The sequence below is a fragment of the Rhopalosiphum padi genome, chromosome 3 (assembly GCF_020882245.1).
Source record: "Rhopalosiphum padi isolate XX-2018 chromosome 3, ASM2088224v1, whole genome shotgun sequence".
In the NCBI taxonomy this organism is placed as follows: domain Eukaryota; kingdom Metazoa; phylum Arthropoda; class Insecta; order Hemiptera; family Aphididae; genus Rhopalosiphum; species Rhopalosiphum padi.
The window spans coordinates 5,554,327-5,575,252 of NC_083599.1; the positions used below are offsets into that span (position 1 = coordinate 5,554,327).

The 20,926-nt window shown below is 24.7% G+C and overlaps 4 protein-coding genes and 1 long non-coding RNA gene across 5 annotated transcripts; all 5 read left to right on the top strand.

The window, feature by feature from the left end:
• The first annotated feature begins 6,312 nt into the window (after window positions 1-6,312).
• On the top strand, window positions 6,313-8,448 carry LOC132924730 (uncharacterized). Its single transcript, XM_060989175.1, has one exon. The coding sequence runs from the start codon at window positions 6,352-6,354 to the stop codon at window positions 8,446-8,448; it is 2,097 nt and encodes a 698-aa protein (XP_060845158.1). The 5' UTR covers window positions 6,313-6,351.
• A 143-nt stretch (window positions 8,449-8,591) lies between these two features.
• Window positions 8,592-11,824, top strand: LOC132927204 (uncharacterized). Its single transcript, XM_060991689.1, has 8 exons — window positions 8,592-8,996; window positions 9,153-9,350; window positions 9,422-9,481; window positions 9,815-9,991; window positions 10,091-10,252; window positions 10,337-10,581; window positions 10,699-10,858; window positions 11,595-11,824. The coding sequence occupies exons 1-8, from the start codon at window positions 8,816-8,818 to the stop codon at window positions 11,732-11,734; spliced, it is 1,323 nt and encodes a 440-aa protein (XP_060847672.1). The 5' UTR covers window positions 8,592-8,815; the 3' UTR covers window positions 11,735-11,824.
• Window positions 11,825-13,250: 1,426 nt separating this feature from the next.
• Window positions 13,251-14,994, top strand: LOC132924731 (uncharacterized). The gene is made up of 3 exons (XM_060989176.1): window positions 13,251-13,427; window positions 13,564-13,700; window positions 14,879-14,994. The coding sequence occupies exons 1-3, from the start codon at window positions 13,261-13,263 to the stop codon at window positions 14,992-14,994; spliced, it is 420 nt and encodes a 139-aa protein (XP_060845159.1). The 5' UTR covers window positions 13,251-13,260.
• A 16-nt stretch (window positions 14,995-15,010) lies between these two features.
• LOC132924732 (SCAN domain-containing protein 3-like) lies at window positions 15,011-15,493 on the top strand. The gene has a single exon (XM_060989177.1). It carries the CDS (start codon window positions 15,011-15,013, stop codon window positions 15,491-15,493), a length of 483 nt encoding a protein of 160 aa, XP_060845160.1.
• A 3,042-nt stretch (window positions 15,494-18,535) lies between these two features.
• On the top strand, window positions 18,536-19,697 carry LOC132927205 (uncharacterized). The gene is made up of 4 exons (XR_009661670.1): window positions 18,536-18,817; window positions 18,930-19,146; window positions 19,213-19,464; window positions 19,532-19,697. It is a non-coding gene; the product is annotated as an uncharacterized LOC132927205 (long non-coding RNA).
• Window positions 19,698-20,926: the final 1,229 nt, after the last annotated feature.

Sequence of the window (20,926 nt, forward strand, 5' to 3'; positions counted from 1 at the left end):
ACAAGATATAAATATAACAATATAACACCATGTACCCGACACCTGTCCTGTCTATTGGTAAATAATATGAAATATACTAAAAATAGTTCTCGCACAGCATAGGCATAATAATAATAATGTATATCATATTATTTGTATACATTACTATATTATAATATTTTGTACAATAATTTAATTTTATCAGATAGTAAATAGTCACTACTGCGACTGCCTGCAGACTGCAGAGTAATTTTATTGTTAATTACAACTTCGTATACTCGTGTCGTGTACTTTCTTCATTTCTTGTTTACTGCAAATATTATCAATATGGATAGATTTTTAAGTACAACGTCCAACAAAAGAGTTTGTCTGGAAAAAGTTGATGACCCACCTGCTGTTGACGTTTCGGCACCATTGTCAGAATTTAAATTTCAATATTTATTCGATACGTTTTATAAACTGGTGTCAATAAATGGTGATAAAATCAAAGCTTCTTGTCAAAATTGTCATAAAGTCATTACTGCATATAAAACTTCAAGTGGCAACTTATTAAGTCATATTAAGGTAAGTTTTCATAATATATCTTCTTTAAAAATAATTTTTCACTTTTTTTGTTAAATGAGTAGGTACGTCATTAAAAACAAAAAGAACATCCACATTTTGTATATTAATCAAATTGGATTTATACAATTAAAGTTTTGAAATATGTTTGGTTTATTTTTAGATTAGTTAAGATTTGCTCAATTTTTTTTATACTTATTTTAATGTCTTTTAATATTGATATTTTAGTTTTTGGTTTGAATATTATATAAAAAGTATAAACCAGTTTTCTTAAACTAGAAATATATGTATGTATGTATTTTATACGTATATTCATGACACAAAATAATCCTTCCTGGTTTGCTTTCCTTTATCAACTACTAAACAATGAATCCAATAACATGTCAAGCATTAATAAAAAATTAACTATTGTAAGATAAAAATTTAGATGAAAAAGTTTTATCTACATATTTATCTAGATAAAAATTGAATATTCTATCTTCATATTAATCTAGATATTAATTTAGCTAGTAATCTAATATTTACCTAGATGTTATTTTTGCTATCTGAACTCAACACTGGTCACTGGAGCTTTGCCATCTGTACGCTAGATTCATTGATTCATACAACCGACCACATCTACAGAAGGTCATTTTCTATGAAAATTTTACGAATATATGAACTATTTACAAAAACAATACTTGTCTTATTTCATATCAATAGTTGACGAGTTAAGATTGAAAATTAATGTTAACCAAATGTATTACATGCTATTTATTATGAATGGACAGTATTTTTTTGAAAAACCAAATAAAAAAATAAAAACATAATTATAATATTTAATATTTATTTTATTGTTGATACAAATAGTACTCATTATTCTGTGATTAACTTAAATTTCCGCTTTTTCAAAAAACTTTTTATCTTCATCTTTATAATTATTTATATTAAAACAGTTTCATATCATTAGCAATGATTTTTTTTTGTTTAGGTTCAGTGTATACCTAATATTCTTTATTTTTTGTTAAAGTAAAAAAATTAATTCAGAATGTTGATATATTTATTTTTTTATTTTATAAAAATAACAATTAATAATAGTTTAATCAATAATAACATTAAAATAAAACTAAATTAAATATAGTTAATTGAATAACCAGTGATTTGAAATCGGACGATTATTATAATTTAATATAGAAACAAATTCGCAATTACCATTTTTTAGATCGTCTAGTTGATCATACAAATTTGATAAATTTTTGCGTATGCGTCTATCGCATTGTAAACCAATATAATTAGTATAATTGTACTCGCTTAAAATGTTATTTTTTTCATCTCTTAAATTTATTATTTCTACTAGGTTCGGTATTTTTTTTTTTATATGCCTGACGAATATTTTTATTTATTATTCTAATCTTTTCTTTTTTAATTTCTTCCTCTCTATTTGAAAATTCATCATTTTGCTGTCTTTGATTTAATTTTTCCTCGATTAATGTGTTGACATATTTGATTTGAGATTCCATTGTATTATTCTTTAATTTATAAGTATTTATATTAAATATAAACATAATATATAATATTTATTTAAATATTATTTTTTTATTGTTAAGTATAGATTAGAACTATTACTAGTAAAAAAAAATGGTTAAAATGTTTAATTTATTTCATTAATAGACAATATTTAAATAAAATAGACAGATAGAAAAAAATTTAAAAAAATAAAAAAAACTTGTATTAGATCATTTTTAATATTCTTTTAATGGTTATAATATTATCGATATTTCTTTTATCCTTAATAATAATAATAAAAAAACCAAGTTCATATCACAGTTTAAGAACGAAAATATTGAATTTTATCATATTATTATCGTTTATTTTGTTTTAAATAAAATGTTACCTGACGTATAATATAGGCTACATTACTGAAGCGTTATTATGATAAAAGTTGGTATTATATTCAACTATTTATTTATTTTTTTAAAAATAAATTTTAGATTCATTATAAATAATTTTATATAATAGAATAAAAACTGAAATAATAACAATACGTACTTACATTTAAATTTCTGTAGATGTTTGAAAAAAAATGTTGGTGTTCTGCGTACACTTGTGTTCACAATAAAACTGAATGTTTTTAAAAAAATGTTTCCTTATTATATAGTACTCAATTTTCCATCTATTTAAAAATCTTATAATCAATTGTGTTAATAGAAAGTATACTATTTTTTTTTATGATATTCATATTATGTTTACAGAGTCGGAGGTTATATTTTAATACGATATCCGCATTTCTGTAATTAAGAACCTGTTATTATTGCTAAATGCTAAAATATATTAAATAGGTAAAAAAAACTCTGGGTTTAAAGATTATATCATATAACGATAGTGACGAGGTCGTAGTCGTATAATAAACTTTAAATAAAAACATTGACCAACACGTTTTGAAAATACTGTCAATTCTCAGAACTAATATTAATTTGAAATATTTGTACATTATTTACTAAAAAATATGAAATCTGTATATCTGCAAATAAGAACCTGTTATTATTGTTAAATGTCAAAATATATTAAATAGGTAAAAAAACCTGGGTTTAAAGATTATATAGTGACGAGGTCGTAGTCGTACAATGAACTTTAAATAAAAACAGTCGAACACGTTTCGAAAATACTGGCAATTCTCAGAACTATTATTAATTTGAGTTATTTACATATTATATATTAAACTATGAAATCTGCTTATCTGTAAATAAGAAAAGGTTATTATTGATTAATGTATTAAATAGGTAAAAAAAAAAAGAAATCTGGTTTTGAAGAATGTAATAACGAGGGTGAGGTCGTATAATGAACTCAGACTACTTGTGACCAGGGAGAGAACACATATATAAGGAAGCCTTTTGATATAACTTTTTCAGTCTACTTCAACGAGTCTACAGCAACCCAGATAGCATTTTCGTAATGTTAATATTTTAATAATATCATATCTTCATTAAAAAAATAATATTATAATATAAATAATTATAAATTATCAAATAATGATTTTGTTAAATAATATTAAGAAAATAATAATAGTGTAACGTTATAATGAGAATAATAAAATAATATTCTGAATATGATATCATAACGTTATAATAAATGAATTGTTTAAATGATATTTTAAATATGTTAATAATATAACTATAAAAATGAAATGATATAATAACATTACGAGTATATTATTATTATATTATAAGAAATTTATTGTTTTAAAAATATTTTGAATATGTTATTAATAAGATATCATAAACGAAATTATAAAATAATATTCCGAAAAAAATATTATAATATCATTGAAATTGGATTATTTATATAACACTACGAATTTATACATGTTATTATATATATATTATATTTATATAATTATATTACTATAATATATTATAATACCATATGCATTATTTATATTTAATAATATATAATAACTATTATTATATTGATTATAGTTTTAAATTAATTAGTAGTATACCAAATTAATCCCAATAATAATACGAATAGCACGATAACAATAACAATTATTGTAAAGCAATAATTATAAATTATAATATAAGGATACAATAATTAATTAAATTATTATTAATTTCGGCGTGCTCAAACTGTAGTAAATATTATAACGATAATAAATCGTCATTGCAGTACGTGTAGTACATTTAAATATTTGGAACATAGAATATTAATATTTAATGTTTATAATAATAGAATTAATAGATGTTCTGCAAGTTATGTCTAAATGACATAGTTTATTTCTTCAAATTATCGAGGTTTTCGAGTTATTGAGATTCCTCTATAATTATATACCTATGTTATAAAAATTATGATCAAAAAATATAATACTTATAATATATATGAACCCATGGCCCATACACACATGAAAACATTCAACTATGTTCTTTGGCGTTGAATAATAATAGAAATGCGATAACCAATAATAGTGGTTTTACCCCGACGACTTGGTATTTTCCCAGTAATAATCATCTTTGCGCCGCGCCGTCTCGTCACAACATAAGACAATATTATTACAGTTTATATTTATATTATTATTTATTACTGTTTAGTGCTTATCTTCCACAGACCATAATTTATTAATTATTATAGTGACTGCGACTAGTGCGACTCGGCGTCTCTGCCATTTTTTCATTTGCGCGTTTGTCGGTTGAACGTACCGTTGCCTAACATATTGTTCGGATTTTGTATTTTCGTTTATGCGTTTGTGGTTTGTTGGTTCGTTTGCTTGGTAAGTAATTTTATTTGATTATCTAAAATTTTTAATTTTATGATATGTATATTTAAATAAAATGTATTGTAATTTAGTAAATACTAAAATAAATTGATTAGTACACTGTTATAACTACTTAATGGCTAATTGCAACACGCACTATATCTATGGTGACCAGATAGGTATAATCATTTAAAAAAAAGTACATTTTAAAACTTAGCTCCTTCTCTGTCGTAATTGCCCAATGCGTATACTATTCTACCCGTTGTACCCATATTTCCATAGGTCATCTCCTTTTATAAAAATTGTTTTTTTTTCATCTGATTATTCTATTTATTTTATTATTATTTTCAATTATAAAAACCAATTATTTGAAATTATAATTTCAATTCATTTAGTGTGTGTCTTTATGATGAAAATACTTTGATTTATAGCAAACTTAAACTAAAGTGTAGATTATTTTTTAAAGGTAAAAATACTAAGTGTAAAACTTAAGTATACCTATACGATTTAGTATATATCTTAAATCGTGCTACCAACCAATAAGAATGCTTTAGGTCGAACCATAAAATATAAATTAATAATCAAATTATAAAAAACAGTAAAAACACATAAACATGTATTAGCCCATAATTTTTTTAAAAAAAAGAGTACAATGTGCTTAACACTTATGTTAAAGACACTAGGACACACGTCAAAAAAGAGTACTGTCCTACGAAAAGGAGTATATCTGGTCACCATAACTATATCTAATATTAATCATCAATAAATAAATATGTTAATATGTAGGTACCTACTTACTTTATTTTAATATTAAATATACATAAAATTATAGTAAAGTATATATACCTATCCTAATGTATACATTAATTTACTAAACAGCACATTATGTATAAATATTATAATATATTATAATTTATAACATTTACCTAATAATAGGTATGTTTAAATATTTCATTTGCATTGCTTATATATATTATTATTGTAAATTGGTAGCACATAAATTCTCACAGAATCACCTAAATAGTACATACTTAAATTTGTATTCAATTTTACATTAATTAGAAGTATCTAATATATTATTATGTTAATACAGTATAATCTTGGTGACTATTAAATAAAAAGGACTACAAAATACATAGTTATATATTATATAAAGTTTATATAATTTGAATAAATTATATAAATTTAATTGTATTATTTTATATTATTAACTATGTATGTAGGCTATATCATATTGAATAAGATACCTTCCTGTATCCTGTATATACAATAATTTATTTTTATATAATTCTTGGGTAGGTTAGGTGTCTATAATATAAATGAGAATAATATATATTAATCTACTTGAAAAGTATAATACAATGTATTATATAATTATAATATGAATATTAATAATATTATTTTCTATTTTATTTTTAAACTTCTCAAATTAGTATGACCAAAATGTAGTAGATTGAGATTGAAGATTGAAAAGTATATTATAATTTATAATAATTAATTTTGATATTTATCATATGGCCCATTCAATAGTAGTAATAGTAGGTACTTATTTTGATTTACTTTCATTAATTGTGTAGGTTAGGATGTCTTACAAAAAAAAGTATTGCCTAAGTGACCGGTCAAAAAGAAGAAGGGTGCAAGAGGAGGTAGAAATACCTATGGAATTAATTAATGTTAAAAAAAAATCAACATCAAATTTAGTTTTTGAACCTTGTTTTCCAAAATCAAATAATACTCTTATTACTATTAATGATGTATCAACTTCCTCAACTACAGCCATTGATTCTGTCTTAGCAAATACTGTAATCACAAATGAAAATGAATATTTTAAAGAATTGGATCACTTTTCATCGTCAGCTTTGTCTTCTAATGAAGATAACACAGATAATGAAGATGTAACTTATTTTAATGATGATGTTGATCAGTTATCATTATTTAGTTCTTTAATTGCTCAGTGGGCAGTTTCATTTAACATTTCTCAAAATGCACTTAATGCATTATTAAAATTATTAAAACATCATAAATGTTTTGAAACTTTGCCTATTGATTCACGAACTATATTAAGTACAAACAAATTCACTTCAAATTGTCGTGCTGTGGAACCTGGAAAATATCACCATTTTGGTATATTGAATGGAATTAAACAAAATATCCCTGATTGTTTTGATTATGATATGATTCAGATTGTTGTTGGAATAGATGGATTACCAATTTTTAAAAGTAGTCCTGAACAATTTTGGCCTGTTCTTGCGTATATCCGACCAAATAACAATCAAGTGTTTCCAATTGGGATTTATTGTGGGCAAGTAAAACCCATTGATAGTAATGATTTCCTGAAAGAGTTTGTAGATGAGGCAAAAATATTAAGTGAAAGTGGTATTTATATAAATAATAAAAAGTATAATTTTTCTATAGATGCTTTTTGTTGTGATGCGCCTGCAAAATCTTTTATTTTAAAAACTAAAGGACATTCAGGTTTTTTTTCTTGCTCTAGGTGTGAGCAAGAAGGACAATATTTATCAAATAGAATTTGTTTTCCATACACTTTGCCGTCTAACTGTCCACCCAAGCGAACTCATGATAATTATGTTTTGCAAACTCAAGAGGAATATCATATTGGAAATGTCTCTATTTTAGCAACTTTGCCCAATTTTAATATAACGACTGGATTCTGTCTTGATTATATGCACTTGGTATGTCTAGGAACTGTTCGAAAACTAATACTATTATGGATGAAAGGGCCTCTTGAAGTTCGTTATCCATCTTGGAAGATAAAAGAAATATCTAGTTACATTCAAATTATTAAAAACAAAATGCCTTGTGAATTTGCTAGAAAACCTAGGAATCTAGATGAAATAAATAGGTGGAAAGCAACAGAATTTCGTATGTTCTTACTATATTATGGTATAATAGTCACTAAACCATCATTAAAAGATCAACACTGGAATCATTTTTTTAATTTAAGTATTTCAATGATTATTTTATTAAGTCCTGATCATTTGAAGTACATAGATGTTGCACGTAAATTATTAGACAGTTTTGTGAAAGATTTCGAGATAATTTATGGCCGTTACCTCATTTCGCATAACATTCATGGATTAACACACTTAGGTGATGATTATGAAAAATTTGGGCCATTAGATAATTGTTCAGCTTTCCCCTTTGAAAATTACATGGGTTCCTTAAAGAGAATGCTAAGAAAACCACATAAACCTTTGGAACAAATTATCAAAAGATATAGAGAAATTTGTTTACTAAAGTCTAACATTAAACCTAAAAATTGTGCTCCTTATTTTTCTGGACTTCATACCCGCGGTCCTACATTATCAGGTTCAATAAAAGGAAAACAGTTTACCACATTGATATTAAAAAGCATGACTATTAAAACACATCTAGAAAGAGATTCATACTTCTTGACTCGAGAAAAAAAAATAGTAAAAGTTTTCAACATCATTCAGAAAGAAAATTCAGAAGAAGTGATCCTTATTTGTAAAATATTTGATCAAAAAAATGAGTTATTTATCAAACCTATAAAATCTAGCGAATTAGATATTTATGTTGTTAAAAATTTATCTAATAATCTTCATAAGTATAATATTAAAGATATTAAAAAAAAAATGATTCTTTTACCATCTAATAATAATGACTTAATTGTATTACCAATTATTCATTCATCTTAAAATTAAGGAACCTTGCAAAATTCAGATCATCATTATATTATACTGTATTAAATTATTTTTTAAGTACTTATTATTCTAATTACTATTATATATTTCAAATTGTGTCTATTTTAATATTAATCATAATTTTATTAATGCACCCATGTATATAATTATTATCTATATTTACATAATATGTGTTTATTTTGCTTTCTTTTTATCTGGTTATAATAAAAATAATAAGTAAATATATAGTATATGTCTACTTAATTTTATAGTTTTCATCTAAAATTAACTATTTTCATTTTTTATAAGTGTTCAATATTTAATTAATAATATTCTTATTTATTTTTGGGAATTGTACTTGGTTTCAGTATACCTATTTGAAATGTGGTCAGTGGTAGAATTTATTGACGACCGATCAGTTGAAGTAGTACCGGCCTACTGGCTAAATAAGAATAAATGTGCTTGGCCAAAAAAAAATTCAAAAAAATTTATTCAAAAAAGAGTAAAACCAAATGAAATTGATTTTGACTTTTTAAAGGCTCGTAAATTGGGAAAAGATAGAGGTATACACTATAACTTACTTTTTAACTTTGAATATTATTCATTAATTCATTATATTATAATATGACCTATATTTTCTCTAGTCTTGATGATTATATTATAATATATTTATTTACATAACATTATTTATTTAGAAAAATATATTTATTTTTATTTAGATAATTATACTTTAGCTAGAGAGAAAGCTAAAAAGGCAGAGTATACGTCTGACTTATCAACAAATAATGACACACCATCTAAAATGTCTGAAACTAAAAATATGAAATCTACATTAAATCCTAAAAAAAAGGATAAAATCATGCAACAAAAAGCGAATGATGCTTTATGGAGTCCATCATCTCCAAGTGATTTTTTTGGTTAGTTAATTCATGTTATTGCTAAGTTTATCAAATTTTTCAAGTTTTATTATAACACTATATATTTTTAGTCGATGATGGCAATTTTAACAAGGCAGATAAACTAGCAGATACTGTTCTTGTATTATCTGGTAAGTTGTAATTGACAAAATTAACTACATTAATATGGAATTAAATAACAAAATATAAATAAAATCTGACTAATAATCAGAAAATTTAATCAAATACTAAAAAATTAACTATTCATTTATATCTTATTTATATATTTCAAATGAAATGAAACTTAACTAACTTATATTAGAATTATAAGTATTATTATATGGTATTAATTTATGATGTATATTAAATATTTCTACATAGTATATAAGCATGTAAAAATATGAATCCAATTGTAAGGGAAGAAACTGTTAAAACACTATAATATGTTTATAATAGTATATTATGAAAAAATTATTGTTTTCAAGGCACTCCAAATTCTCCTGCTATAAAGCTTCTTCCAAAAATATTATCTTCAAATAGTTCAAATATATCCAACACTGATCAAACTACTGTGAATGATGTAAAAAAAAAATTAAATTTCAATAAAACATGCCATATGATGAGTCCAATTTCTACACCGGATAAGATAATAGAAATAACTGGTAAGTAATACATTAGGATATATTTTGAATAAAATATCCCAAGTTTATAAACCAATTGCATTAAATTCATGTATTTTTAACTTAATTTATTTTTGTTAGATCTTGATGGGGTTACACGTTTTATTGATGAATCTTTCATTGGTATAGTCAACACATCATCATCACCATTTAAGATTTCTAATGTATCTAAAATAGATTTGCAGCAGTCAGTATCTACTCCAAATGAATCACAACAAATATCTGCACATAATGAAATACTTGGTAAATAATATATAAATTCAATTCAATAATAATGTTAAATTTTTGAATGTATTATGTAGTATAATTTTATTTTAATCAATTTAGAATTTCTTCATAAAATGAATCGAACTATCTGTAATATCAAATATGATATTAATTCATTAAATGAGAAGGTGGATAAAATGTACGATATATTATTAGAACCAAGTCGATTTGAAAATTCATCGTTTGAAAAAAGTACTGAAAATATATTCCAAACGGAACTGTCAAATCTTCCATTGGAATCAGAAGATGAACTAGATGAATTTGAAAGAAAACTTACAACTAATAAAGAATTCAGAATAAAACTGGTAAAAATAAAAATCTGAATATGCTGTCTATGTACAAATATAATACCTATGTATAATAACTATATAATACCTATATAAATTAAAACTAAAGAATAAATTGATGAAAATTCTGTCCAGGTTGCAGAGCTCAAACGTTTTTCACGTAGTACATTACCAAGTACTGTACGTATTATTATGAGACAACTATTTAAAGATGCACTACTTGAGAAATATAGTTACAAAGGTTTGAAGAAAAAGAAAGTATTCTATACCTTGGCTACATGTACAGTCATATTTGGTGAGAATTTTTTTATTAAAATAAATAGAATTTCAAACTATTCTTTCTCTAGTTTAAATAAACGTTTACAAAAATGAATAAACATTTATTTTATAAAAAAAAGTTATTAGCTAATAATATCATATTACAATTAATTTTGTATTTTGTCAATATTAAAAAACTAAATTACTATAGTAAATTGACTTGTGTCTTTATCAAAATGTATTAAACAAATAACTATAACATATTATAGCAATGGTGAGTGGTTGTCCTTATATGATGAGATGTTGAACAACAATATTAAAAATGTAAAATAGTATTCTAGTTAAAGTCGTATAGAGTACATTTAAATACTACTGAATATTTCAATTAAAATTAATGAATCTAGATTTATAAAATTGTAAATATGTAACTTGTCTTTATTGTGTTCACCTATTGATATATATAATTCTATAACTTTCTTGCAGTATTAATTCACTGTGCTACTATTATATGCTAGGCCAAATAATTGAAATGATTAACTGAGTATTTATCAAAATTTGTTTCCACATTGATATTGCTATATAACATGTATATTAATGTTATTACATTGAGGTATTATATATTATGCTAATTATATTATAGTATAGTAACAACATTAATATATAATCTTTATATCAAATTAATAAATAATAAATAAATATATTTAATATATATTGATCAATATTTATATGGTTGTTCATTTCATTTTTTTCCATTTAAATGTCATTATTTTCAGATGCAATAAAACAAATGAAAAAATTCAAATTAAGTGATGCTGTTGACATTGAAACTCCTATAAGGACATTTATTTCTGGAGCTAAATTTAGGGAGCCGAAAAAAAATCTACTGACCCCGTCTAATGAACCATCATTTTAATTATCTAGCTATTGTAACTATTGTAACTATTTATTTATAACTATTGTAGTAAGTAACTACTATATAATGATGAAGTGCTTTTATTTTTGTTTTACACTTAATATTTAAAATTGTAATATTTGTGGTCAAGTGTACCACTAAGTATATTTTTTATTTTATTAATTATATATATAATATAAATTATATTATATAATAAACTGATCAGTGATTTACAATTTGTATTGTCTTAAGTTTTTATTATTTCCTTTCTATAATAACACAATATATTTTTATTATAAATAATCATTGGAATTAATTTAAATACAATAATTATTTATTATTTGAATAATTAATATGGTAGAGGCTATTTCAAAAGAAAAATGTTGGGTGCTGATGAAGCCCTTTAGTCACCTACCTAATCTTAGAATCGAGGATTGTGCACAATTATGAGTAACTTTACTTTCTCCCACCACTATTAACAGCTATATCTACAATAAATAATCAAATGTTTAATAATGTGTTTAACAATATTATCAACAATAAATACATAAGTATTAATTAATTTCATTATTAATGAGTGCCACAAAATTGTAAGTGCTATTTTCAGAATTGGGGTGCTATATTCCCTACTTTAATTGAGCATATATTATATGTATGTTAATATTTTACATAAATATTAAAAAATACATACATATATAATATATTGATAAAATAAAACAAAATATTACTACTATGGAAAAATTATAATATTTAATTAATGTTAAATATATATGATTAATAGTATTTCAGGGAAACAATATTTTTAATATAATACAATTGTATGCTTATATTATCATTTCCTAAATAACAATATATACTGATTTTGTTTTTAATGTTCATTTAATTTCAAACCGGTGGCCAAACAACAATATATAAACATTAATATCATATTATTTAATCAAAATATGATGAAATCCAAATAATTATATAATGTAATCATTATAAAAATAATAATACATAAACGATCAAAAAATGTTATCTTGCTATCTGGGAAGTCCATGTTTTTATACAAATAGTTTTCTATTTTTTTATTAAATTAAAATACTTTTCAAAAAAATAAAATAATGTCGGTCAATTCATTTAGGAGTGATGATGAAGAATCCTTTGCTGTAAGCGATGTAAGTATAAAAAAAAAATATGTCTATATATTTATATAGATATATATTTTATATTTAAATAGAATCAAATATTAAGCCATAGTTGGTAAAGATAAATATAACGTTACTATTACTTTTTTAAATGTTAAAATTATTAAACATTTAATTAAAACTGTGTATAAACTAAAAAACATTAACTAATCGCTTAAATATTGTTATAGGTGGATATGATAGAAGCGCAAGATAGAAAAACTGGAACAAAACCGGGTAGTCAAAAGAGGGTCTGTGAGAAAAAAAATAATGGAAAAAAATCGAAAAAAGTGAGTGATTTTACATAACCCATCAGGTGAACAAAATTATAATTAAATTATTTTTTTAAAGAATGTTTCTTATTGAGATAAAATTGGGAAAATGATGAAAGATCACAAAATTGCACTCGAAGTCAGAAATTCAATGAGCATTCGGCAAGACGATGGGATTTTAATTGTAAAGGCACCTGCTGACGAAAAATCAACTGACTATTGGACGTTGTCGCATTATAAAACAAAAAACATTGAGCATGTTGATTCTAAGGACAGGTGATATACTATATTATTTTACTATCGCGCTTCGAATATAACTAAATAACTATAGTATACATTAATACTATAGTTATTTATTTTTTAAGTAAGATATTATTATAAAAAATAATTTTTGTATGAATATTTTTTACAGATGGAAACATGCTGAGTGTTCGATGAAACTTTCAATAACCGATCAGGCAAAGGACCAAGCGATATCGAGTGAGCTAAACGAATTGGTTCAAACACTTTTCGACCGCTTTATGAAAGATTCAAAGAAAAAAATTACACGTATTTGATATGTAATAAACTATGTTTATAATAGTGGTGGAAATCATTTAATAAATAATAAAACTTTTATTACAATATATTATGTCTATTTTATTTAAATAAAAAAAAATAATACATTCATAGGTTAAAATAAAAAAAAATAATATAAAAATTATTATTAATAGTTAATATATAACTATATAAGCAGTATTAATAAATAATGATATATTTTTTTCGATAGCGAAATATTTTGAAAAAATCATAATTCATAAATATATATATATATTTTTTTTTTTATTACAATATTATTAAATCCTGCAAAATCATGTTTGATAAAGAATTAAAATGAAATTGTAATAGCTCGTACATGAATGAAATATTATCACTTTGTATATTGCTATAGCTGAAATCATAATTTTGAATATTATATTGGTTTGTAAACTCGTTTCGTTGACAAGACAATGGTAACCCGTTTACGTCAGCCTTGATTAACGCGTAAGCTGTATCGAATGTTTTTTGGTATGATTCCAACTTTTTCTGTTTTTCAACTATATACAAGTCTATACAATGTTGTAATTGTTTTAAACGATGAAGCTCAACATGAGATAATGTTATGTAATTATCATTAGAATATAAAACAATAGTTGATTGGTTTACGTTAACAGAGTAGAAAAAGTTGTCTGAAATTCTAACACGTTTACATCGAGTATGTAAATTATTAATAATTGTATTAAAATTGTTTTCACACATTAATGTTCACCACTGTTCTAGATCAAGCGTTACAACTTTTTTAGTTAATTTACATTCTAATAATATAATAATTGAAATCTGTTTATTAACTAGAAGTCCAACCGTCACACTTTTCTTGCTAAAAGGACGGATATCGAACACTGATTTTGATACAACGAGTGATGGATTCATATTATATGTTGATGAGTTCTACCAATGGTGAACACTTTTTGAACAACAATAATTTTCTAAAATATTAAAAAAAAATGTAGTAAAGAGCTATTGTTTTTAAGTATGAATATGATCAGTAGGAAGCTTAGCTTAAACTAGTAATTTTTATTTACTTCTACATATTATATACCAGGGGTGGCCACAACGAGGCTCGCAAGCCACATGCGGCTCTTAAATCAGTTTCGTGCGGCTCTTGAACTAAATTTAGACTAAACTTAATTAATATAAAATTTCGTTAGAAACGTTAGATAGCATTTTTATTGCCGTCGATTTCGTTATAATTACAGTCGTTATTACGACCGCGTCAGACGACGACGATAATTTCCGGCGACAATTTCCGATATCGCGTTGCTGAAGAATATATGAATAAGATGTCAGGCCTTGCTGAAGAAATCAATCGCAGATTTAATAATTTAAGATCACTTAAACCTTCTTTTTCATTCCTGGAAAATCCTTTTGCTGTTGATGTTGTGAGCGATGGCTGTCCTATTTCATCACCAATAACAAAGGATACAGGAGCTGTAGAGTTGGAGTTACTAGAACTGCAAGAAGACGAAGGACTAAAAGGACTTAAACGAAGTGGCGTTTCAACCATAGAATTTTGGAAAAATGTCCCAGAAGAAAAATACCCACAAACAAAAATGTGTGCTATGAAACTTATTTCAATCTTTGGCACTACTTATGTGTGTGAATCATTGTACTCAACGTTAAAATTCGTTAAATCTAAATATCGATCTGAACTAACTGATGAACATTTAAGTGAACTTGTGCGAACTGCGCTTACAAATTATCAGCCCGATTTCACAAAGCTCACAGAAAAAATGAACACTCGAAAAAGCACTTCTCATAAATAAATCAATAATAATGTTAATAACTATGTCAATAATAATAATGTTTTATGTAGTGTAAAAAATAAACGTTCTGTCAAATCAATAATAATGTTAATAACTTTGTCAATAATAATAATGTTTTATGTAATGTAAAAAATAAACGTTCCTTCAATTTGAGTTCATTTTTCAATGTGTCTTCATTTCAAAAACATCGCTTTACAATGTGGCTCACCTCAAATTAGCTTTATAAATTTGCGGCTCCCAAAGTTAAGGTTAGTGGCCACCCCTGTTATATACTAAACCTATGAGGGGGGGGTGGTCTAGACATTTAAAAAAAAAAAAAAAATGTGAACATGTGGCCAAGTCAGATAGCGAGTAAAGGGCTATTATACTTACCTACTTACCTAACCATAGAACCTGAAATTGTATAAACATTAACATATTTAATTTAAACTAGACGCGTTATCCCACTAGGCCACATGTTCACGAGGTATTAAATCATGTATTAACACAATTAAATTATTTATTATAGTAATAAATATTTATTTACCATAGCTTAAAAAAGTTAGAAGTTAGAATCATACAATTTGTCAGCAAACAGTATCATATGACCTAGATTCACAATTACATTCACAAATGTTGTTAATATTACCGTATTTTTTTATCACATTTTCAATAAACTGATTTCCTTTTGATAATAGAACATAATATATACATTTCGGATTCCATCTTGAGTGTTCGATCCATGGATTATCATCTTTTTCCCAATTATGTAAGATAAGTCCACAGCAAAAACATTCAACGATATCTTTTTTTCCTGAATATATAAAACCGCATTCAGCTAATGAGTATTTATCTTGAGATGAAGTTAGTGGAAATAAATTGAATGTTTTCAATCTTGATGAAAATGTAGTATATTGTGGATGTGCAGGATATACATTGTTTCGTACTAAAGTAACAAGTGAGCAAAAATTGTTGCTAAATTTTTGAAAATTCATTTTTTTAAACTGAAAATATTCACTTACAAAAAAAATGTTTAACAGAAAATAACAGAACTTGATCAAACGAAGGTTTATTACTAACTGAACTAAAGTGGATTAAATAAACAATTTATAACTTTTTTTAAAAAGATACAGTGTAACCAATATGTATGATATACAGGGAAAAAAAATAATGGCTTGAGGCGGAAAGTCCCGCTTGATTTTTTAAAATCTCCCTGCTCAAAAGTGCTCAAAACATACATTATGGTTTTTGAAAAACAGTGTTTTTTCGTGTTACAGGGAAAAAAAATAGCTTGAGGGGGATAGTCCCCCTTAAACTTTTAAAATCTCCCTGCCCAAAAGTGCTCAGAACATACAAATACATACTACTTCCATAAGTTTTCCTTCAAGTAACTGTAAAAAAAAATTCCAGCATCAGTATGGAAAAAAATTTAGAGCGTATGAAATTTAATTTTTACGAAATCGCGTAAAATAACGATATATTACAATTTAAATATAGGTAATAATATAATATATCCAACCAATTATCATTGACTAACAAATCATCTCCGTTCAGAATCGTTTTTCGTATACAATGATACCCGTCATTGCATTCAAATTTAACACATCCATTATAGTGATTAGTGACCTAATCTCCATCTCTACTATACAGCAGAGCGATACCCACTTGCCCATTTTTTACAATTAAGTATAATAATATTATATCGGTTACATTATTAATTAATCTATTTTTTTGTAAATTGATTATTTCAGGCCTTTTGCTAACATGCTATTTTAAACTAGTAGTATATAATATTAATATAATTTATATTAATTATTAATATAATATGTGTATATTAAAATATATTATATTATTATTATTATTATTATCGTCTGACCGTCGACTATAATATGCAATCGTTAGTCACAATTTTTATTTCTAAGCATTTAAAGTTCAAATACTGACAAAAATTCGTCAAAAACATGAATATTTTTAACTATTTGGTAGTTAAAACTTTATAAATATTTTACTATCAAAAGCTAAGAATTTAAAATTTAATACTATGCTGTCCATAAGTTCAGCTTAGAATAATTATAAAAAAATTTGAGGATTATTCAATTAAAACAATTTTACGAGAATTTAAAGTTTTAATTTTAATTTCAAATCAAAAATACGAATTTTGTTATTTTTAAAAAATTACCAAACGTAGGATATTGAAACTTTTACTTAAATGTTTGAATTTGTTTCAAATAGAATATATGTCAATATTTAAATATAATATATCCTAGAGTCTAGGACCTAGACTGACAAATCATCTTCGTTCAGAATCGTTCTTCGTAAACAATGATACCTATCATTGCATTCAAATTTAACCTACCATAGTCCGAGGTCCACCCACCCCCTATACAGGGTGATTTTTTTATCGTGAACCAGTAAATATCTCGGTAAATATTAGGAATTTTAAAATAATTTTTTTTTTAAACTTTCTAGGTTTTACTATTTTACACTGTGTTACAAGTTTGATAATTTTAACTTCTTCCCTTATTTGATAAAAAACTATCAACTTTCGATTTTCAAATGGCAATACATATTTTCGATAACGAAAATTTATAAACATACTGAAAAAAATAATTTTAACGTTTATAGAACTTAATTTCAGTAATCCGTTCGCGACTTATTACCGTTTAAATATTCGTTCAATTTACTGCTACCGGGTAGTTTATCAAACCCAACAGTAAAGACCAGAAGTAAAAACGAAATGATATCTTAATTTAACAATACCCATAACGATCATAATCGATAATAAATCTTAGGTAGCAAGATAGATAAACAATACTGTTAGAAAAAAAAATGTCCTATCAACACTCCCACCAGAAAACCGTGGTGTCAGTGAGCGACTAGTCTGCCGCATCGAGGTTGAATCAGTTATAAAGTATAAAAATAACATATTACAATTTACTATCGTGGTTACATAGTACATCACTGGTTACTGATTCTTGGTATAGGACTTATCACGTATTATTTTAACAAAAAAATGATAATAAATGGCGGTTAACTGTTAATGTTAATTTTCCATTATCAAATATCGAATATTAATTATTAATTAATTAATATTCTTTGAACGTTTAACCACAGAATACGTTTTAAGTAAATACTATGTAAATGTGTATTATTTTAAATATAAATTTAAGGTTTAAACCAATTATTTCAATGCATATGTATTTTGTGATAGTGTTTTAATGTTGTATTTTGGTTAAACAATTTGAATTTAATTAAAAGTATACTTCAATCCAATCAGCAATAGTATTATGTGTATGACAATTAGTTTTCATACTTTTCCGACAACTTTTTTTGTATAATTTATTGGTAAGTTCAATCTAAAATTAATAAATTAGAATTTTTTTTTTTATTAAATGATTTATGCATAATATTATTGGCAAATAATAACCATGGTTCAAATATCTTAATTTTATTTCAGTGGCAATTCGTAGAATTGGTGTAATTAATCAAAAATAACAGTGAAATATATGACTAGCTCAATTTGACCAGCAATTAATGCAAATTCATATTGCTTTCTACTGGTACCTATCTGATGACTATAAATTAATAAATAAAATAAAATTGGAATAAAAGAATAAAATATACATATATCTATATTATATTTTAATCTTTTAACAAACTAAACAATCTATTATGTAAGTATGAATTTTTTTATAAAATAAATAATTTGATGTTAATTATAATTTTTGTTCATTTTTTAGGAAATTTATTTTATTTTATTTCAAATTCCAATTGCATTTAATAGTACTAACTTTTAATTCAAATATCTATAACAATATTGGATGAACAAATACAAATTGCTGTTTTGGTTAGCCACAGCATAATACAGTGAAACTTCTAATTAACGGTCACCAAAGGGACCATAAATAATGACCGCTATTTAGAGGTAGCTGTCCTATAGAGGTGACCATTAACGGAAGTTTTACTGTACATCTCACCTGATAACTTAATAAGTATGTATACAATTTTTTTTGTATAGAATCAATTCTATAAATAATTTAATGTTTTTTTTTTTTTTAGTTGCATTCTGATAAAAAAAATAACAGTGCAGCATCAAGACCAACTACTTCTAAATTTGTAAAAATTGTTGATGATCACATTAATAGTTAATTGTATGTTTAAATAATTAGGTTAAGTTATTGGTACATAACATAAGTAGGGCGGCGCTTTCCATTACCGCACAAACATGACCTAATACCGCACAAAGTGTATAACACCGCACACAAAAATAGTACGATACCGCACAGATTTATAAAAAGGTATAGCCTAATTCCGCATACAACAAATGGTACAATACCACATAAATTTATTAAATATAAAAATTTTACATAGAATTAAATAGTTAAAAATAATTTTTAGTCATAATTTGTAGTAGTATTAGTAATAATAGTAACACAAATGTAATAATTTAAACATAAATGTTATTGTAGATACCTATATTGGTTTAAAATGTAAACCAATTTGTACACTGTGAATACAATCTTTTACAGATAAAGTTTAATAATGTCGTTATAGATAATTGTCGATAAGTGACGATAATCGTCCAAAATATAAATGTGCGGCAATGGGATATCCAGTATTTTAAAATCTGTGTGCAGTTTTGTCCCATGCATATTTATAACGGGCGATGCCCAAGTAGGGCTATGGAGTTTTTATTAACCTAAATTGGCAAATTAAAATTTTTTTTTATATCTGAGTGTCATTTTTATGCAATATATTAAAAGATTTTTATATCATAAAATATTAATTAAAAATTAACATCATTTCAAAAATAAGTGTAAAAATCAATAATTTTTTAAAACATCCATAGCCCTAAAAATATGTTGTACTCTATGTATAGAGTAGATAATGTAAAGTATGTTCAATGTTCATTTAATTTGTATTAATTTATCTAGGGTAGTGGACATGTTAAGTGTTAATATTTTTTATTAGGTATGACCTTACCCAAATCCTGCAAAAATTTGCACTACGGAAATTTGTTCATGTTCTAATAAAATTATTAATAACTAATGTGTTTATTGCCTTTGATAATTTAGTATTGAATTAATGTCCATTATTTGGTCTATTCACATACAAGATAGTTTTAATATAAAATGCAAATCATACATTATACGAAAAATATATACTAGTATAACTTATAATTATAAATGGAAAATCGGGTAGGCACGATGTACAACGAGCTCTAGGCCTATAACCTTGTATCAGATTAACAACACAGGACTCATTTTCTCGATGCACAAACCATTGTAATATCAGTCTGATGTAGGTTATTTGTCATGTCACTTAATTTGTGTAATCAAAATAATTTACCTATTCTATTTTTTTTTTAGTATACATAGATTGATTTGTAATTATTTTTATGTTTAATGAAAAGAAAACCTTTAATGGAAGGGGCATTGTAAAAATGTATAATTA